The sequence below is a fragment of the Leopardus geoffroyi genome, chromosome B3, assembly GCF_018350155.1.
Source record: "Leopardus geoffroyi isolate Oge1 chromosome B3, O.geoffroyi_Oge1_pat1.0, whole genome shotgun sequence".
Classification (NCBI taxonomy): domain Eukaryota; kingdom Metazoa; phylum Chordata; class Mammalia; order Carnivora; family Felidae; genus Leopardus; species Leopardus geoffroyi.
The window spans coordinates 830,039-847,398 of NC_059337.1; the positions used below are offsets into that span (position 1 = coordinate 830,039).

Consider the following 17,360-nt stretch of genomic DNA (forward strand, 5'->3'; position numbering starts at 1 on the left):
CAGGCAATATCCTTGATGAGCATACATACAAAAATCCGCAACGAAACATTAGCGAGCTGAATGAACAACACATTGAAAGGATCGTGTACTGCGACTGAGTGCGATTCATTCTAGGGATGCAAGGATGGTTTGACATCCACAAGTCAATCAGTGTGATAGACCATGTTGGCAAAACGAGGAATAGAAATTACATGATCATCTCAATAGATGTAGAAAAAACACTTGAAGAAATTCAATATCCATCTATGATAAAAACTCTTAACAAAGCGGGGTCAGAGGGAATATATCTCCACATGACACAAGCCACATGTGGAAAACCCACAGCTAACATCATCCTCAGTGGTGAGAAACAGCTTCCCCCGAGGGTCAGGAATGAGACAGATGTCCACTCACCACTTCTAGTCTACACAATGTTGGAAGTCTCAGCCTCAGCAACCACACAAGGAAAAGAAGTAAAAGGCATCCGAGTTGATACGGAAAAATATAAAACGTTCACTATTTGCAGATAACATAACACTATATACAGAAAACACTAAAGACTCCACCAAAAAATTACTAGAACTGATAAATGAACTCAGCAGAGTCGTAGGATACAAAATCAACATACAGAAATCTGTTGCATTTCTGCACAGCGATATTAAAACAGCAGAAAGAGAAATTAAGAAAACAACCCCATTTACAATTGCACCAAAAATAATAAAATACCCAGGAATAAACCTGACCAAAGAGGCGAAGACCCATATTCTGGAAAGTATAAAACGCTGAAGAAAAAAACTGAGGACGACACAAGGAAATGGAAAGACGTTCCGCGCTCTCGGATGGGAGACTTAATACTGTTAAAATGTCCACATACCCAAAGCAATCTATAGATTCAATGCAATTCCTCTCAAAACTGCGATGCCATTTTTCGCAGAAACGGAACAACCAATCCTTAAATTCGTGTGGAACCACGAAAGATCACAAGAAGCCGAAGCGGTCTTGAGAAAAAGGAAGCTGGGAGCATCACGCTGGGTGATTCCAAACTGTATTAGAAAGCTGTGGTGATCCCAACACTACGCTATCGGCATGAAGGCGGACACGCGGATCAATGGAACAGAAGGGAGCAGAAGGAAACCCATGCTGATGCGGTCAATTGATCTACCACAAAGGAGGCAAGAATGTGCAATGAGAAAAAGCCTCTTCACCAAACGGTGCTGGGAGAACCGGATGGCCACGTGCAAAAGAATGACACTGGACCACTTTCTCACACCACACACAAAAATAAACTCAAAATGGATTAAAGATCTACATGTGAGACCAGAAACCATAAAAATCCTAGACGAAAATGTAGTCATGAAGCTCTTGACTTCACTCTCGGCGGTGTGTTTTTGGATCTGACTCCAAAGGCAACGGGAATAAAGGCAAAAATAAATAAACGAACGGAACTTCATCACAATAAAAAGCGTCTGCACAGGGGCGCCTGGGGCTCCGTCCGTTAGGCGTCAGACTCTTGATTTCGGCTCAGGTCACGATCTTGTCATTTGTGGGATCGAGTCCCCTGTGTCAGGCTCTGTGCCGACAGCACAGACCCTACTTAAGATTCCCTCTCTCCCTCTCTCGGCCCCTCCCCTGCTCGTTCTCTTTCCAAAACCACAAAGAGGTACCACCTCACACCTGTCAGAATGGCGAACATCCACAACACAGGGAACAACAGGTGTTGGCGAGGACGCGCAGAAAGGGAGCGCTCGCACACTGTGGGTGGGAACGCAGACCGGTGCAGCCGCCGCGGAGAACGGTGTGGAGGGTCCTCGGGTTGGAAAAACAACGACCCTACCATCCGGCAACTGCACTTCGGAGTACTTATCGGAAGGAGACAAAGTCACTGATTCCAAAACCCACCCGCACCCCCACATTCACAGCAACGTCATGTACGGTGGGCAAGACACGGAAGCCACGTCGGTGTCCATCAAAGGATGAACGGATAAAGAAAAGTGGAACCTAAAAAACCAACCAAGCCAAACCAAACTCCCAGAAAAGTAGAGAACGGACTGGTGGTCACCAGAGGGGCCGGGGGTGGGAGTGGGTGGTCTGGGGGCCCATCCCGGTTCCACCGCAGCAGCCTGGACAGGGAGCCGGGCTGCGTCCCGCCGGCATGTTCCAGGAGGAGCCCGCCTCGTCACTCGCGGGGCTGGGAAGCCATCACCTCCCTGCTGTTCTGTGATCTCTCCGTTTCTCCGCCTCTATCTATTGTCCTATCCGTGCTCCTCTCTGCCCCTTTCTCGCTGGGTCGGTCCCTGCCCCTTGGGTCTCCACCCTCCCCGGGTCCCTCTCCCACACCTCTCGGCCTCCTTCCGCAGGGAAGGTGAGGTCGGCTGGCCGGGGCTGCAGGAAGGAGCACCCCGCACAGCTCCCCTCTTGGTCAGTTCCTCCCTCTCAGGCTGGTGACAGGCTGCAGTCAGATCAGGGGCTCCCCGTTTCTCTCCTCCTGGTGCAGAAGTCTGGACACATGTGCTCTGCCCCTGCCTCACTCTCCGCTCCCTCAGCTCCTTTCTGGCTCGTTCGGGTGGGTTTGGGACAGGCTTTCCGGATCCCGGAGCAGTATGGTCTGCGGTTAGGACGCGGGCTGAGGGAGGGAGGAGGGCTCGCCGACCTGCTCTGGCTCAGGTCCCAGGATCCACGGCGTCAGCGGGACCAGCCCAGCTCACCGGAGACTTCCAGGACCAGGATGTCCTATCCCCAACTACCCGAGGACCTCACGCGGCTGGCAGTCTAGAAGGGAGCTGGGTGTTTCTGGGGTTCTGGATAGACACTGCCAACATCAGCCTTTTCTAGGGAGGAACAGTGACCCCGGGGACCACCGGAGCTCTTAAGATGGTCCCACAGCCTCAGACGGTGTCGGATCCAAGCTCAGACAGACCTCAGGTCGGCCCTGACAGCTTGAACCACCCCTGGGCCTCCCCAGAGAGACAAGGCCGAGCGGAGGCCAGAGGTGGGCCCCACGGAGTTGCAGGGTGGACGGCACACGTACTGGGGCCAGGGGCCCACTGGGACGTGACCAGGACCACACGTCAGGCACACCCAGAATGGTGCCCGACCAAGCAGGACCACTTTGGGGCTTCCCAAAGTCTGCACTCAACCAGAATAATACGTGGGCCTCAACATGACCACAGGGCAGGACCCGCGTCACACCTACCACGACAACGTGACCACGTGGGACGGATCCCTTTACAGAACAGCAGCATCATTCTGGAATCAGCGGTGGGGACACCCCAAAGCTTTCCGGTGCGACGCAGGGCCACACGTGTGGCTTCCCCGGGACGCCGTGTGGGGAGGGGTCAGTACTCACACATTACACGTCATCGAGGATATGGGATAAACTCAGACACAAAGCTGGGGCCTCCTCTGGGAGGAGGATTCTATACAGAATCTTAACAGGTCTCGCGGGAGTTGCCGGAACAGACCCACAGGTGCCACGGAGGCAAACCTGCCACTGGACCACGCTTGACCTTGTTACGGAAGCAGGCTCGATGAGCGACCCCGGGAGCGTCCAGGGCTGCAGGGAAGGGCCCAGAAGTCCACGCGGGGGCCTCCACATCCGGGACAGACCAGAGCGTCCCTAGACCTGAAGAGGTGGGCACCTCGACTTGAAGGTTGCGATGGATCCAGAAACACTCTGAGCCTCAAAGCCAGACCGTTACAACAGCTCCAGGATTCTTTCAGGGGCCTTACCACGTCCAGGGGCTTTGCCCACCCAACGGCTCCCACTGCCTGCTGGTGGCAGGCACGTCCTGCCCAGGCACGGTGTTCCTGGGGTCCTCAGGCCTGGGTCACAACCTTCTACCATCCAGGGCGGCTGAGCAGACAGGAGCCCCCGGCAGCTGGGGGTGGGGTGGCTGGCAGGGCCCCCGCCTCCTGCTTTCTCCACCGTCCAGGACACCCAGCAGGACGCCCAGCTGGCGGGCAGGGTGACCACTGCCCCACGCTGCCCCCGACCAAGGGGCTCCCGAAGGACAGACCTCCAGTGCCGACCACGGGAGTCCTGGGCAAAGCAGGACGGAGGGTCACCCCCCCCGGGTGGCAGGGCCGGGCGCGTCTGGCGGTGCTCAGAGCCAGGGGGACACCGGACAGCCTCTTCTCTCTCACGGGGACACAGGCGCCACAAGGGCACACAGGTGGAATCCATCGTGGGAAACAAAGTTCTCCCGCGCTCGCTCTCTGCCTGGGGGATTCTTCATGCACGAATCCAACCCACGTGTGTTCGGTCCCCACGGCGGCCCGCACACTGGTCACCTCACGGCTATCAATGACAAACGTGAAAGGCCTTCAGAAGGCCTGCTGCTCTTTGGACCCAGAGCTTAGCTCGTCTCTTTCCTGCTCATTCTCCCCCCGCAAAGCCATCATCAGCTTGCGCTGTGAGGGCTTCTTTTTTTTTTTTTTTTTTTAAGCTTGTTTATTTTTGAGAGAGAGAGAGGGGAAGGAGCAGAGAAAGACAGAGAGAGAGAGGGAATCCCAAGCAGACTCTGCACCATCAGCGTGGAGCCCGACCCGGGACTCAAACTCACGAACCATGAGATCATGACTTGAGCTGAAATCAAGTTGGCCGCTTAACCAACTGAGCCCCCCGGGCGCCCCTGTGATGGCTTTGTAGTGGTCTTTCCGGGAGAGCGGAGAGGCTCATTCTGGGCCACGCACACTCAGGCCCCTCCTGAGACCTGTTAAAGCAGGACCAGGGGCAGAGGGTCCGGGCAGGGGGATGGGCTTGGGGCGGCTAGTCTCGATGTCCACCCAGTGCTGGGAACCCCGAGGGGGCAATGCCCGAGCAGAAGCACTTCCCCCGCTGCCCGCCCCTCGCCCACCGGGAGCGCAGCCCTGGGGCGGCCGTGGGCAGGTGCCCCAGCGGTCACACCCAGGGTGTCAGGTGTTTGCAACGGTGACGTGGAGAGGCAGCCGAGGAGCTGTGCCTGGTGACCGCCAAGAGCCAGAGAGAAGGCACAGAAGGAAACAAGTGTCTCAGAGAGAAGCGGGGACGGGGACTGGGTAGCGAGGGGGCTGGGCAGAGGCGTGTTCCCGGTCCAGGCCACGGAGGCCGCACACAGGTGTTCTCCGAGGCTCCATGGTCACCACCGCGGCTCTTCCAACAAAGTCCTTCCCTTTGCTTAAGCTGATCTGAACAAGCTCCCGTTTCCGCTAAACGATTCCTGACCAAGACATGCCCCTGGAGCGCGGCATTGTGCCTTGGCCTTGGCACGGAGCAGCCTCCATTTGCTGAATGGGTGACTGAACACATCTGTCACACATCTGTCACCGTGGCACAGAAGCCAGGCTTATTAATTAACAGCAAAGCCACAAGGCAGGTGACACTGTGCTCCCCAGGCTTGGGCGGCGGGGCTGGCCGTAAGGCGGGGGGCACTGGCCTTTCACGACGGGAGTCCTTGGTTCTCGGGGGCCACCGGAGGCCTACTCACATCGTAAGGCCCCGCACAGTCCTGCGACGAAGGATATTTCCTGGAACTTACGCCACCACGGAACCCTTTGGTTTTCAGATTCCGAAGATCTATCAGATCGTTTTCTCTTTCACAAAACGGGGAAGGTTATCGCCCACCTCACAGAGATAACGTGAGAGTTCATGGTCCATAAAAGTGCTTAATAACGGGTTTCGAACCAATCAAATCCTTTGCAAGTCTAAGCGGGGGGTCTAATCAAACTACTGGTGGCAAGTTCCCAGGAAACACACACGCGTGTGCGTTCACGAGCTGTGCGACTGCAGCCTCCAAACCCCCCTGGAATCTGTGACCGTGACCTTATTTGAAAATAAGGTCTTGGGGTGCCTGGGTGGCTCCGTTGGTTAAGTGTCTGACTTTGGCTCAGGTCATGGTCTCACGGTTTGAGTTCAAGCCCCATGTCAGGCTCTGTGCTGACAGCTGGGCAAAGACACACAGGGAGAAAGCCAAGTGAAGAGACGGGCAGAGGTCAGAGAGCTGCGTCTGTGGGTCAAGGAGCAGCGGGGGTTGCCAGAAGCCATCAGAAGCTGGAGGAGGTCAGGGAAGTTCTTCCCTGGGACGTCTGAGGGAGCACGGCCCCAACTTCAGACCGCTGGCCTCCAGAGCCCTGAGAGCCCACAACTGTTGTTTCAAAATAAAAAATGCCCACCCTGATCCCAAACCCCCCCTGCGCGAGTGCGTACTCGAGAGGCTTGGGGGTCACGAACCCAGGGGTTGCAGCTGTGCCAAGGTCGAGCAGGCAATGGCTGGCAGCCGGTGCAACACTCCACCTCCCATCTCTTCTCATTCCTGATACTCAGCTGGCCAGCAAGGGTCTCCCTCTGGAATCTCCAGACGCTGTGCCTTCCCCCATCCCATGCCACGCCCTGCTTCGAGGCTTCAGCTCCGCCCACATGGACCACTGAAAGGCCCCCTGTGCTCCCCCTGGCCCCGGTCTCCATCCTGCTTGGCCAGAGCCCAGACCCACTGCTTGCCCCCTGCTTCTAGCTGAGTGACGGAGGCACCGTTCCTGCTCAACTCTGCTGCCCTGTCCCCCAACAGGTCCTGGCTCTTCCCTCCCGCTCCTCCTTCGGGATTGTGGTCCAGCTGGCCCCGGGCCTCGGCCGGACCTCTCTGCTGGATGCTGCTTTTCCCGGTCCAGAGGGGGCTGTGCCGGAGAACCCCGAGTGTTCTCGTGCACATGTGTGTGTGCGTGTGTGGACACGCCCTGGCCTGGATCCCCCCCCCCGCCGCATAAGGGCCGTCCATCCAGGCTCCCCCTCAGGTCCCTTTCATACCTCTCACGGTCAGACTTCCCAGGGAGGCCGCCCTGTTCCCCGGCCCCTGCAGGGAGGGGTCCCTCCCACCCGGGCCAGGTCACCCCGGAGTGTCCTCGGCTCCCCCCCACCCCCACTGCTTCTGCAGCACAGAACTCGCTCCTCAAATGCTGGCTGCTGCCCCAGCCACACCAGTCTCGTGCCCGCCACACGGCACTCCCGAGTGGGCCCGCTCGCTGGAAGGACTGGCCTCCCCGGGCCGGCGCTGCTCCCGCGTCACTCCTTGGACCGACCAGCTGTCCCGCTCCTGATGCCCCGCCCCATACGGATCACGAGGGGCCTGGATCCTGCCCCTGCCCCGAGGGGCCTCGGAGCTCTCCAGCTGGAATCCTTCCAGGGCCTGGTTACCGCACCGGGCTCGGCCCGGTCCCCGGGCCACGTGTCTGTCTCAGGCCCCATCCAGCTCCCGCCTCCCATGGGGCTTGGGCTGTGTGTCCCTGCGGCCCTCCCCGGCCGGGACTGAGCCCCGCTGCTGCCGACACCTCACGGCTCACTGCCGGCCCGGCCAGAACGGGGATGAGTGGCTACAGGGCCGGCCCCCTCAGAGTCAGCCTTGAACTAGGCGGTGCTCAGCCCGAGGCCTGGGACCCGTGTCAGCCTCGACGAGCCTCTACTGCCGGGTGGTCTCTGTCTGAAGCTACTTCTGCCCAAGAAGCCAGGGCCACGGAGGTCCTGCGTAGCTGGTCCGGCACGAACATCTTTCAGTCCATCGCCACCCCCCCCGCAGACCCGTCCCGGCCTGGCCCTGCCACCGACCAGATCACAGGACGTTTGCCGAATTCAGGAACAGGCTCCAGTGTGGCGTCGGCCTCCGTCAGGAACCCGGTGGGAAACTTCTTGGGGGGAAGGGCCGGCTCAGTAGCCGGGCACACGGGCCTCAGCGGGCCCCCATGGCCCCCACGCGATGTCCCACGGGTCCCTTCCTGCCCGAGCTGCCCTGCTGCCCCCCGGCTGGGCTCCCACAGACCCGGGCTCTGCTCTGCACCGGCACTGGCCCCCCCTGTGCTGCCGCTGTCTACCGGAGGCGGGGGGGTGGGGGGGGCTCCTCGCTGGACGGCGAGCCCCTCCAGGGCAGGCCCTTCCTTCTGTCCCGTCCTCCTGGCCCCGGGCAGCACGGGCCTGGCTCCCAGGAGGCACCAGCAACTCTGCGGAACAGAACGCCACTTCTGCTTCTAGAATTCTCTTCCTCATTACTTCAGGGGAAACCCGGTGGCCAAAGTGCTTCTCCTGGCGCCTGCCTAGGGATGACGGTCACTGAGCGTCAGGAAAAGGGGAGGCCTGGCCCAGACCTGCCCCTGCAAGTGTGAACCCATCGGGCTGAGCCCGGGCTTCCGCCTCCCGCCGTTACGCCCGCCGTGAGGCGCCTGGCCTTCCCCCCGCTGCTGGGAATGTGTGTGAGGGGGAACTGTGTGTCACGGATGCTCTGGCTGCACCCAGGCAGATGGCCTGTGGGACACAGCGGCTGGAGGCAGACGGCGGGGACACCGGAGCTCCGCCCGCAGGCACAGGAGGCCGGCACTTGCCTGCTGCCACTGGGCTGAAGCCACGTGACTGGCCTCGTCCACTGAGCTCAGGCCAGAGAGGGTCACTCCTGGGGGGGGGTGTGGCCGCGGAGGCAGGTGTCAGCACGAATCTCCATCAGCCTGGGCCCCCAGTGATCACGGCGCCAGGCACACGGGGCGGGAGAGGCACCGACAAGAGACACATGTTCCCGCATTCACGCAGATGGCGGTTGTTACGGCAGCTGAGCGCGGCCCATCCTGACTAGTGCACGGCCCGGAGGCCACCCCCACGTCCCGGTGAGGGGGGACGGCAGCCTGGACCAGAGCTGGGGGAGGCAGACGCCAAGTGGGTGGGCGTGAGATGTGCAGGGGGCAAGACGGACGGGGCTGGGGTGGCCAGCAGGGACGGAACGAGCTCCTGCGGGCATCGCTCCCCGTCCCTGCACCGGGGACAGACTTGCCGAGACCTTTCCAGAAGCGCCCAGGTTCTCCGGGTGAAGAATTCCCACCCATCTTGATATCCGGGCTCAGGGCCTGCTGTCACTGGCTGCATGCCCGTCAGGGCCGCCAGGCCCCGGGGTCGCTGCTCCGCTGAGCGAGAGGCTGGTCACGCAGGCGGGACCCGAAGCCGCAGCAGCCACCGCTTACTGACGAGACCCACTGGGCTGTGCCAGCGCTTTTCAAAGAGCCACTGGTTTAAGCCTCGGAGCAGGGGGCCGAGGGAGGCTCCATCACGGCCTCCACCTCACAAGCAGGCAGGCCGGGGCTCAGGGAGCGTGACCACCCCCCAGCTACGAGGGGACAGAACCCGCAGGAACGCCGGTCCGCGTGGCTCGAGGCCCGTGGCTACCGCCTAATGCTGCCTCCCTGCCTGGGCGGGGTGGCTCGTCCTCAGTGAGCGAGCTCACGACCGGGCTCTGCATCTGAGGGGCCGTGTGCCCCTCTCTGGTGGGGGGGGGGGTGGGCATGCCCACTGCACCACAGGTGCCCGCGCGGAGGCGTCTGGGCCCCTCCCGGGTCCACGTGTCCCCGGCGCTCCCGCATACACTTCAGGGGGCTGAGTCCTGTTCTTGGCTGTGTGCACATGGGCGCCGGCTCCGGGCTCCCACGGGTTCCGGGGAGACCGGACCGTGGGATGTGGATGCCTGTCTTGGCCTTGACGCTCATGGGATTCGAATTGCGAGGCTCCCACCCAAGCAGAAGCAGAAGCTGCTTCGTAGAAGTCACCGGAGCGACAGTGACATATTTTCACTTGCTGCTGATTCTTTTTCTTGGCAGAGAATGGTAATCTCCACCACCGCCCCCGGCCCAGGCCTGTGTGCTGAGAGTGGCGGAGGGCTCAGGTCCCGGAGGCAGGCGGGCGAGGGGCCCGGGTCCGCCTGCCGGCTCTGCCGCACGCTCTCTGTAATCCCGAGGGAGTCCCTGACGTCTCTGAGCCTCAGTTTTGTCGTCTCGAGAATGGGTTAGCAGTGGCTGCTGAGAGGACTCAGCAGGGGCCGGACGTGAAACCGCACCCTGGTGCCCGGCACGGATCGGAGGTGCTCCGCGAACCGTGTTCCCCACTCTCCTGTGCTCACTGGTCTAGCGTCGTGAAGCGCTCGGCGACAAGGTCACCCGCGGCCGAGTCCACGTTCACTCCACGCGAGAGCTCAGGCCGCAGAGCGCTGCCTTTGGGTGAAGATGAAACTTCCTGAAGCCACTAGTAAAGATGACGTTTCACGTGGGCCCCTACTACGGACGGTGGTTAAAAGTGGGGCTGCTCCCTCTGATGAGGGCTGTGGCCCCCACTCCACTGCCCTGATGGTGGTCACCGAGGGTCCCTGCAGAAGCCCCAGGGATCCTCAGATGGCAGGGAAGCCGTAGGTTAGGGGCCGAGGAGAGGGGCCTGTGTGTCGCGTCACGGTCACCGGGTGGACAGGAGGCTCAAACCCGACCTCCGCTCTCGGGCCTCGGCAAACGCTCTGGGCCCCGGTCCTCCTGCCACGAGGGTGCAGTGACAGAACTCTCTTGGAAGCGTCAGGAACCGAGCTGTGGGTACGGGCACCCCGGCAAGTCGGCGTCCACGGTGCTGGCTGCCTTTGCGGAGGGGGCAGGGACAGTGGACGGGCCAGGCCGGGCACGTGTCGGTCCAGCCAGACCCTCCGAGCGGCCCCTTCTAGCAGTCCAGCCCGTCGGCACCTACCCTGCTTGCCTGGAGGCCTCTGTCTCCGTGAGTAGCCTCCCTACACTCGGGGTCACTGCACCTGCAGTCACCACACCTGGGGTCACCTCACATTTGACCCTTGACCTCCTGGGATGGACTCGCCATCATCCACCACCCCCCACCCCGGGTCTGCTCCCCTCCCATGTCTCTCTCTGCTGGTGGCACCGCGTCTGCCCCAGGCTGAGGTCGGCAGTCGGACGTCAGGTTCCACCCTGTCCAGCTGGACCGCAGGTCCTGCCAGGGGCACCTCAGTGTCTGTAAACAGTCTCTGTTGTAAAGACCCGGCTGCTGCCCGGGGTTCAGCAAGCCCCCCAACTACTAGCTACGACAGCCCCATCGGCCTCTGCCCTGGCTGGCCCCGATCTCCTGCACCTGTGTTCTGGGGGGGGGTTTCCCCCGATTTCGTGCACCTGCGTTCTGGGGGTGGTGTCCACTCACAAACCACCAGCCAAACACACGGTCTTTGCAGACCGTGACAATGGCGTGGAAGGAAAAAAGCCCCGGTGTGTGGTGAGAGAAGCTTAAGGAGGTGGCTTCTACGCTGAGACCTCGGAGGCAGGACTTGGTCACTGAAGGGCCTGGGCTGGGAGGTCATTCCAGGCGGAGGAAGTATCTGCTAAGGCCCTGAGGTAGGAAAGCAGAGGCTGGTGCAAGGGGTGGAGGGGCAAAATGTGGACGGTGGGGCAGGGCTGGGGTGGGGGCAGAGGTTGGGTCCCGAGGGCGCCCCAGGTCATGGCTGGGAGTTCGCATTTTTTCCTAAAGGCAACGGGAGCCACTGATGGCCTCACAGGCTTGGTGCCGTGACCTGACGTGCGGTTAGACCACCCTGGTGGGGGCTGTGTGGACGGGGGGTGAGGGGGACAGCGTGAGCGAGGGTGTTCAGTGACCCCAGCTGGGCACGAAGCAGGGGAGGGAGAGCTCCCAACACCTGGCATAACTATGGGAGTGAGCCCAGGGAGGGCTCCCCACCCCACCGCGAGCTCTTTGAAGACCAACATTAAGCTTTATTTTTCTCTGTAGCCGCAGGACTGAGCCCGGGTCTGGCGCCTCGAGCCCGAATGTTTGCTACACAAATGGTAGTGTATTTTAGTGCAGCTGTGTGTCCTCTGGTCCAGTCCCATCACCCCACTGTCACCAAGCAGACGAGCAGTGACCTGGCATTTCCTTGTCCCAGTTAAGGTATAATTACCGAGCCTCTTCAACCTCGTTTCAGCTCTAGAGACGTAGGGGGGATGGAACGGGCACCCCACACAGTTAACCCTGGGGCCCCACACCTGCCGGGTCGGGGGGGGGGCGCCCCGTGGGCCCTTCTGCAGGTGCCAGCGTCCGCAGTCCGAGCCCCGGTTCTGCGTCTCAGGGGGCTGCTTCCGGCACAACCTCACCCCCTCCCTCCAGGTTTGCAGTTTTCTGATTGGCCGAGAAGCTGAATGTGCTAGAGCAACGGGAGGGCAAGCTTCGTGGCGAAGACGGTGGCGTCGCTGCGGACCGGGAGAGCCCGAGGAGTCTCGGCTCGGCCCCCGCCTTGCTGGTGGCACCGCCAGCCAGTTTCCTCATCTGTAAATCGGGCACGCTCGCAGCTTTAGGACTGTTGTTGATGTGAACGCTCCAGGCCGACCAGGAACACGTCCCGTGAGGAGCGGGAATGGGGCTCCACCTTATCTCCGGGGAAAGGCACCCGGTTGGGGGGAGGGGGGACAATCGGTGCTCTGGGCTCCCCCACCCCCCGGCCTCTGGAGCCTCCAACCACATCAGTGCTGAGGTTCCCGTGGAAGGGGGTCTGTGTCCCTTCCATGTCCCATCTGTCCTAAGTGAATCGGGAAGAGCCTGGGGTCCGCGGCTGGACCCCCTGTGGTTGGTGGGGCGAGGAAGGGGCTGGGGTTGGATGGTCAGGGTCGCCTGGTGAGAAGCTGAGGCTGGAAGCTGTATTTCAGGGGGCTCAGCACGAGGGTGGGGCGCTCAAGGCCAGAGCACGGCTCCCACACCAAGGGTCAGCCTGTAGGGAGGCTGAATCCAAACCCGAAGTCCAGGGCACCGGGGCTGGGAGGAGAGGAAGTCAGCACTGAGCGAGCCGGGGCAGGAGGTGACCGCAGCCGTGCCAGTCTGCCTTCATGAGGTGTGGGGTCCCAGGTCAGGGCTCCAGCACACCGGGGCTGCATGAGGCGCGGTCAGACCCGCACGGAAGCAGCCAGAGGCCAGGGCATCCCCCGAGGCTGAGCCTGGTGCTGGGGTCTGGGCTCCCAGAGCACCTGCATTCTGTCCTGCTGGAGAATCTGCACCAGGCGAGTGCCCGTATTTAGGGTCTGGGGGCCGTGACCATCCAGCTTCCTAGGCCCGCGACACGGCGACAGGACCTGGACCTAGCACGCGGCAGGCCCCAGGGCACGAAGCGTTGAATCAACACGAGAGACCCCGAGTTCGGCTCTACAGGCGCTCCCTGTGCACCTACTGTGTGTTCTGTTCCTGACGCATTCCTGCCTGTCCGGGGGGAAGCCACCTGCGTCGACCCAACACAAAGACATCCTGGTAACACGGCGGCTTCACAGATACCGGCCGGTCCGGTCAGCCTGGGCACCTCCCAGGCCCTGACCAGGGCACCCCACCACACGCCCAGCCGGTTCCGAGTCCGGGCTTCCTGTGGGCCCATATGCCAGGCAGGCCCGGTGACGGGATGGCTGGGAGCCAGGCTCGCACGCTGGGGCCCCGGGGGGTGCCATGGGGCACCCAACCCGATGAGAGAGATGGGTCAGCTGCTGAGACTATCGGTTTTGCTCTGAAATTTAGAACCGAAACGTTACAAATTCTTACAAACACGCACAGGCCAGAGAAGGTGAGTGGACTTTTCCCAAAGCTCCGGAGCGGGACAGAAGGGACATCTAACGCAAGTGCCTGAGACCAAAGCACGTGTCCCTAACGGAATCTGCACCCGAGCTGGGCCGCATCAGATCGTCACCTCCTAATCTTCTCACGCCACGAGCCCGCTCTCTGAACACATCTGGGGACGCCTGATCGGTGGCATTCTGGGGACACAGCCCTTAACATGTGAGCATATCATCTCTGGGTTTTGCCTTCCTGTCCCGTCCAAAATCTGCTGCTACCATGATTTGTTACCTGAGCCAAGACTGATTTGGGATCAACACAAGATCTCCTTTTCAGGAATTCTCAGACACTGGATGAATTCTAGGTCTGATTCTGCCCTGACTTACTCTGTGGGGATAGGTGACCCCCACTCTCTGGTCCCGTCTGGCTATGTGTGAACTCTCTCTGAGCTGCCTTTCAGCCTTAACATTCTGTGTCTGGCCTTTATTCCCTGCCCAAGTGGGTAATGGAGATCCGACTACAATTTATTTAGATCCAGCTAAAACGTGTTGTGAGCATGCTTTCCTATACGTTATTTGCCCGCGTTCTAGAAATCTCAGAAAAGTAGGTGCTATTATCTCCATTATCTAGATTACAAAACAGAGGCTCAGAGAAGTTGAGCATGTGTGCTGAGGTCGTGGCGCGGAGATTCAGTCTCAGGCCTGCCTCTGGCTTCCGAGGGCTGAGAACAGAGGCTGGGAGCCCCACAGCCACTCAGCTTCCTCCACCCCCGTCCAGCGCTCTGCTCTGGTGTGGGGGGTGCTGGTGGGCTCCACTGGGCCTGGGGCTGCAGGCTGCCGGCAGCCGCAGGTGGACTTGGGCTGGCAAAGGTTGGCAATGTTCCGGAAGGCCCGTGAAGACAGCCTATCAAGGGCTGAGAGCGGCGTCTTTGGCCCAGCCTGGGTCTGGCTCTCCCGGGTGAGTCCTCTAGGCCCCGTGTGTGCTTGGAGCCCAGGAGCTGCCTGCTTTCTGCTCAGCTTTGCCATTGGCGAGCCTCTCCCTGCCGTGTGGCCTGCCGTCCCCAGAGATGGGCCCTCGAATATTCTTGTCCACATTTCCCAGTCCCCAGAAATCATCCAACGCCAGCAGACAAGGGCAAGGAAGGAAGGGGCGTACTGCAGACGCCGGGCTCAGACCCGTCCCCACAACACGGTGGGCCGGTTCGAGCAGGGTTTTTATTCCCAACACTTGGGCCACTTCCATCACCACTGGTCTCCATGCAGCAGTGGCTTTGAGACCCCAGTGCTCTTTCCTGAGCCTGAGCGGCCGACTGGTGGTATGACACTGGACAAGTAAATTTCTCCCTGTGGGCCTCAGCGTCCTCCTCCAGGCAACAGCTAGCTGGTTGGAGCCCCCACGGATCTCGGGTCCCTTCCAGCGATGACATTTTAGGAACCACTATCTTTGACTTTCCCTTCCCAGAGGCATGGAAACGGAGCAGTCGCCTCTGGAGAGCGCATCGAGCTTAAAAATTGCCCTCGCTCTCGGTCGCTCCTCCCTCCCTCCACGCCAGAGGCGCACCCCCACCCCGCCCTGGCCCTCGGGCAAATCCAGGCCCGGCCCCGTAGTCCTGCAGCTCTGGAAACGCGAGGGCAGCGGGACTGCGGCGGTGGCGGAGTCGCAGCGGGAGGGGGAGGAGAGCAGCGCCGGCCTGTCCCGCGGCCTCCGCAGCAGCCCTGGCCCTGGTCCCCGCGCGCCAGAGGGGTTCCTGGCACACCCGGGTCTGGTGCCCGGGCCTGGGGCCGGCCGGGAGCTCATCGCGCCCGATGGCACCGAACCGACCCCAGCGGCCCGCACCCCCCAACTCGGCAGAGCTAGGGCGGGCTCTCCACTCCGAGCGGCTGTGGAGCAGGGGACCCAGGCGCTCGGACGCCTCCGTCTCGCCCTCTCCAGGCCTGGAGCAGACTGTCGGAGCTGTCGGGGGCCGCGGGGTGGCAGTGGGGGTGGGGAGCACCATTTCTGGCTGGATGTCGGTCCTCATTCATCGTCTATCCCCGGTCCTCCGGAACCCCGTCTCCTCCCGCACCCCGTCGCCCCCCAGCGCCTCCGCGTCTCGGTCCCTGTGTCCCCGCCTCCCACGGAGCTCTCCGGGTGAAGGGCAGCCGCAGCCCGCGCCTACTCCCTGCCCGCAGTCCCTGCCCCCTCTGCCCGCCGCGGGGTCACCCTCCCGCCAGGGCCCAGCCTCCGCTCGCACCGAAGGCGCCCAGAGGGGAGGGACCAAAGTTCGGGCGCCGCGGGCCGGCGGAAGGCCCCGGGGTGCCGAGGGTGGCCGCGGCGGGGGCGCTGGGAGGTCAGACGCGGCGGCGGCCTCACCTGTTTCTCCAGCGGCTCCTTGGCCGAGAGCGCAGGCTTGGGGGAGGGCGCGCGGTCGCAGACGCAGCCCTCCAGCAGGTAGAGCCCCGAGGGCCGCGAGCTCGAGTCGCTCTCGAAGTAGAAGAGAAGGTTCTGCAGCAGCGCGAACCACTTGGTTTGCCATTTTGTGTTGTCCGAACTCCGCTTGCTCAGGTAGCCTTTGCGCGTGCCGTCCTTGCGCGCCAGCAGTCCCAGGGACGCGACGTGGCCATCGTTCAGCCGGATCCCCTTCTGCATGGTGCTCGGAGGCCAGCGAGACCCCACGCGCTTACATCTTCTCCGCGCGACACCCCGCGGCCCCCCGTCCGTGCGCGCGGCGCGCTGCCTCTCTCCGGCGCTCGCTCGCTCGCTCGCTCGCTCCTGGTCGCTCTCCCCTCCCCCCAAATATCTACACTCCGGGAGCTGGCGCCGGGCCGCGGCTTCTGGAAGAGAGATGTACCATTCCCCGCCGGAACTTCTTCTCCGCCCCGCGGCGCCCCCGGGCCCCGGAGAGGCCGCCCGACCCTCCCCCGGCGCCGGGCAAACTGAGGGACTGGCGAGCTGCGCGCGGGCGAGGGGCAGGCGGAGTCATGTGACGCCGATCCCTCGAAGAGCCCGTGTGAGCAGCGCGGACAGAGACACGCACGCAGCCCGCCGAGGCGCAGAGCGGCGCGCAGGCTGCACCTTGGCGCCCCCTCCCCCTCCCCGGACGCGGACGCACACACAAGCACACGCGCAAACCCTGCCCCTGTCCCCGCGGTCTCCCCTGCTCCCCTTCGGGTGCTAGAAACCAAATCAGATCAATTTTCGTTTAACCCCATGGAACCCCGGAGGCTTGCCATCCTGGGAGTCTGCCTCTCTGCGCCCCACCGCGGCGCACTGGCGACCCGGGGTTAAGTCCCAGTTTTCATTTTCTCTTCCAAAGGCTCCCTCCCGGTACTTTATTTTTCTAATCCGATGTGGATGGAAGAGGGTGGTGGTTGGCGAAATAGCTCTGAAGGAGCTTTCGGTCCTATTCTTTGCGTAAACGGCCGGGTCACATTCATTTCAGGGTCCAGCCGCGCTCCCGGCGGCTTCCCCAGCGACCTGAGGACCGCACAGGGGGTGCGGTGGGGGAGGGGGTTAGGTGAGCGCTCATTTTATTTTGTTTCATTTTGCGCGTTGCCATAATTACCGGCGCCACCCCCCCCCCCCCCTGCGCCCCCGAGGTCTAGCTGGCGAGCCGCCGCCGGGAGTTTTCTGCAAATACCCCCCCAAAGCCTAAAGGCGGGCTTCAAACGCAGGCGCCGGGGACCATGGGAGCCTTCAAATAGCTGCGCTGGCGCAATGATACCTTAATGATAGATTTTCCGTTCTTATTTTTAGCTCCCATTCGCCTACACAGTTACACGGCATTTATCCGGGAACGTCACCGCGCCCGCATGCTGCACCGGCAGGGCGCGCGGGCCGCCGGGCGAGAGGGGCGCCGGGGCGGGGAGCGCGCACCGCCGGCTGCCGCAGAGGGACCCAGGGGGGCGCCCGGCCCGGCCCAGCGCGCTGGCGGCGGCGGCGGCGGAGGGCGGCCGCGCGGCCCCGAAGAGGGAGGGAAGGAAGGAAGGAAGGAGGGAGGAACACCATCTTACAGCACCGAACCTGCGAGCACCCCTCCCCGCCGGCGCGCGCGCGCGCGCAC

General features: G+C 62.1%; 1 protein-coding gene across 2 annotated transcripts in view; it reads right to left on the minus strand.

Moving 5' to 3' along the window:
* RASGRF1 (Ras protein specific guanine nucleotide releasing factor 1) overlaps positions 1 to 17,118 on the minus strand; it is a 100,829-nt gene extending 83,711 nt beyond the window's left edge. Inside the window, exon 1 of one of the 2 annotated variants that reach the window (XM_045448552.1) lies at positions 17,022 to 17,118. In XM_045448552.1, the coding sequence (XP_045304508.1) occupies positions 17,022 to 17,060 (39 nt within the window). In that variant the 5' untranslated portion in view covers positions 17,061 to 17,118. Of the gene's footprint in view, positions 1 to 15,670; positions 16,350 to 17,021 lie in introns of those variants that run through there. The other variant, XM_045448551.1, reaches the window with a different exon arrangement.
* Between the last annotated feature and the right edge of the window lie 242 nt (positions 17,119 to 17,360).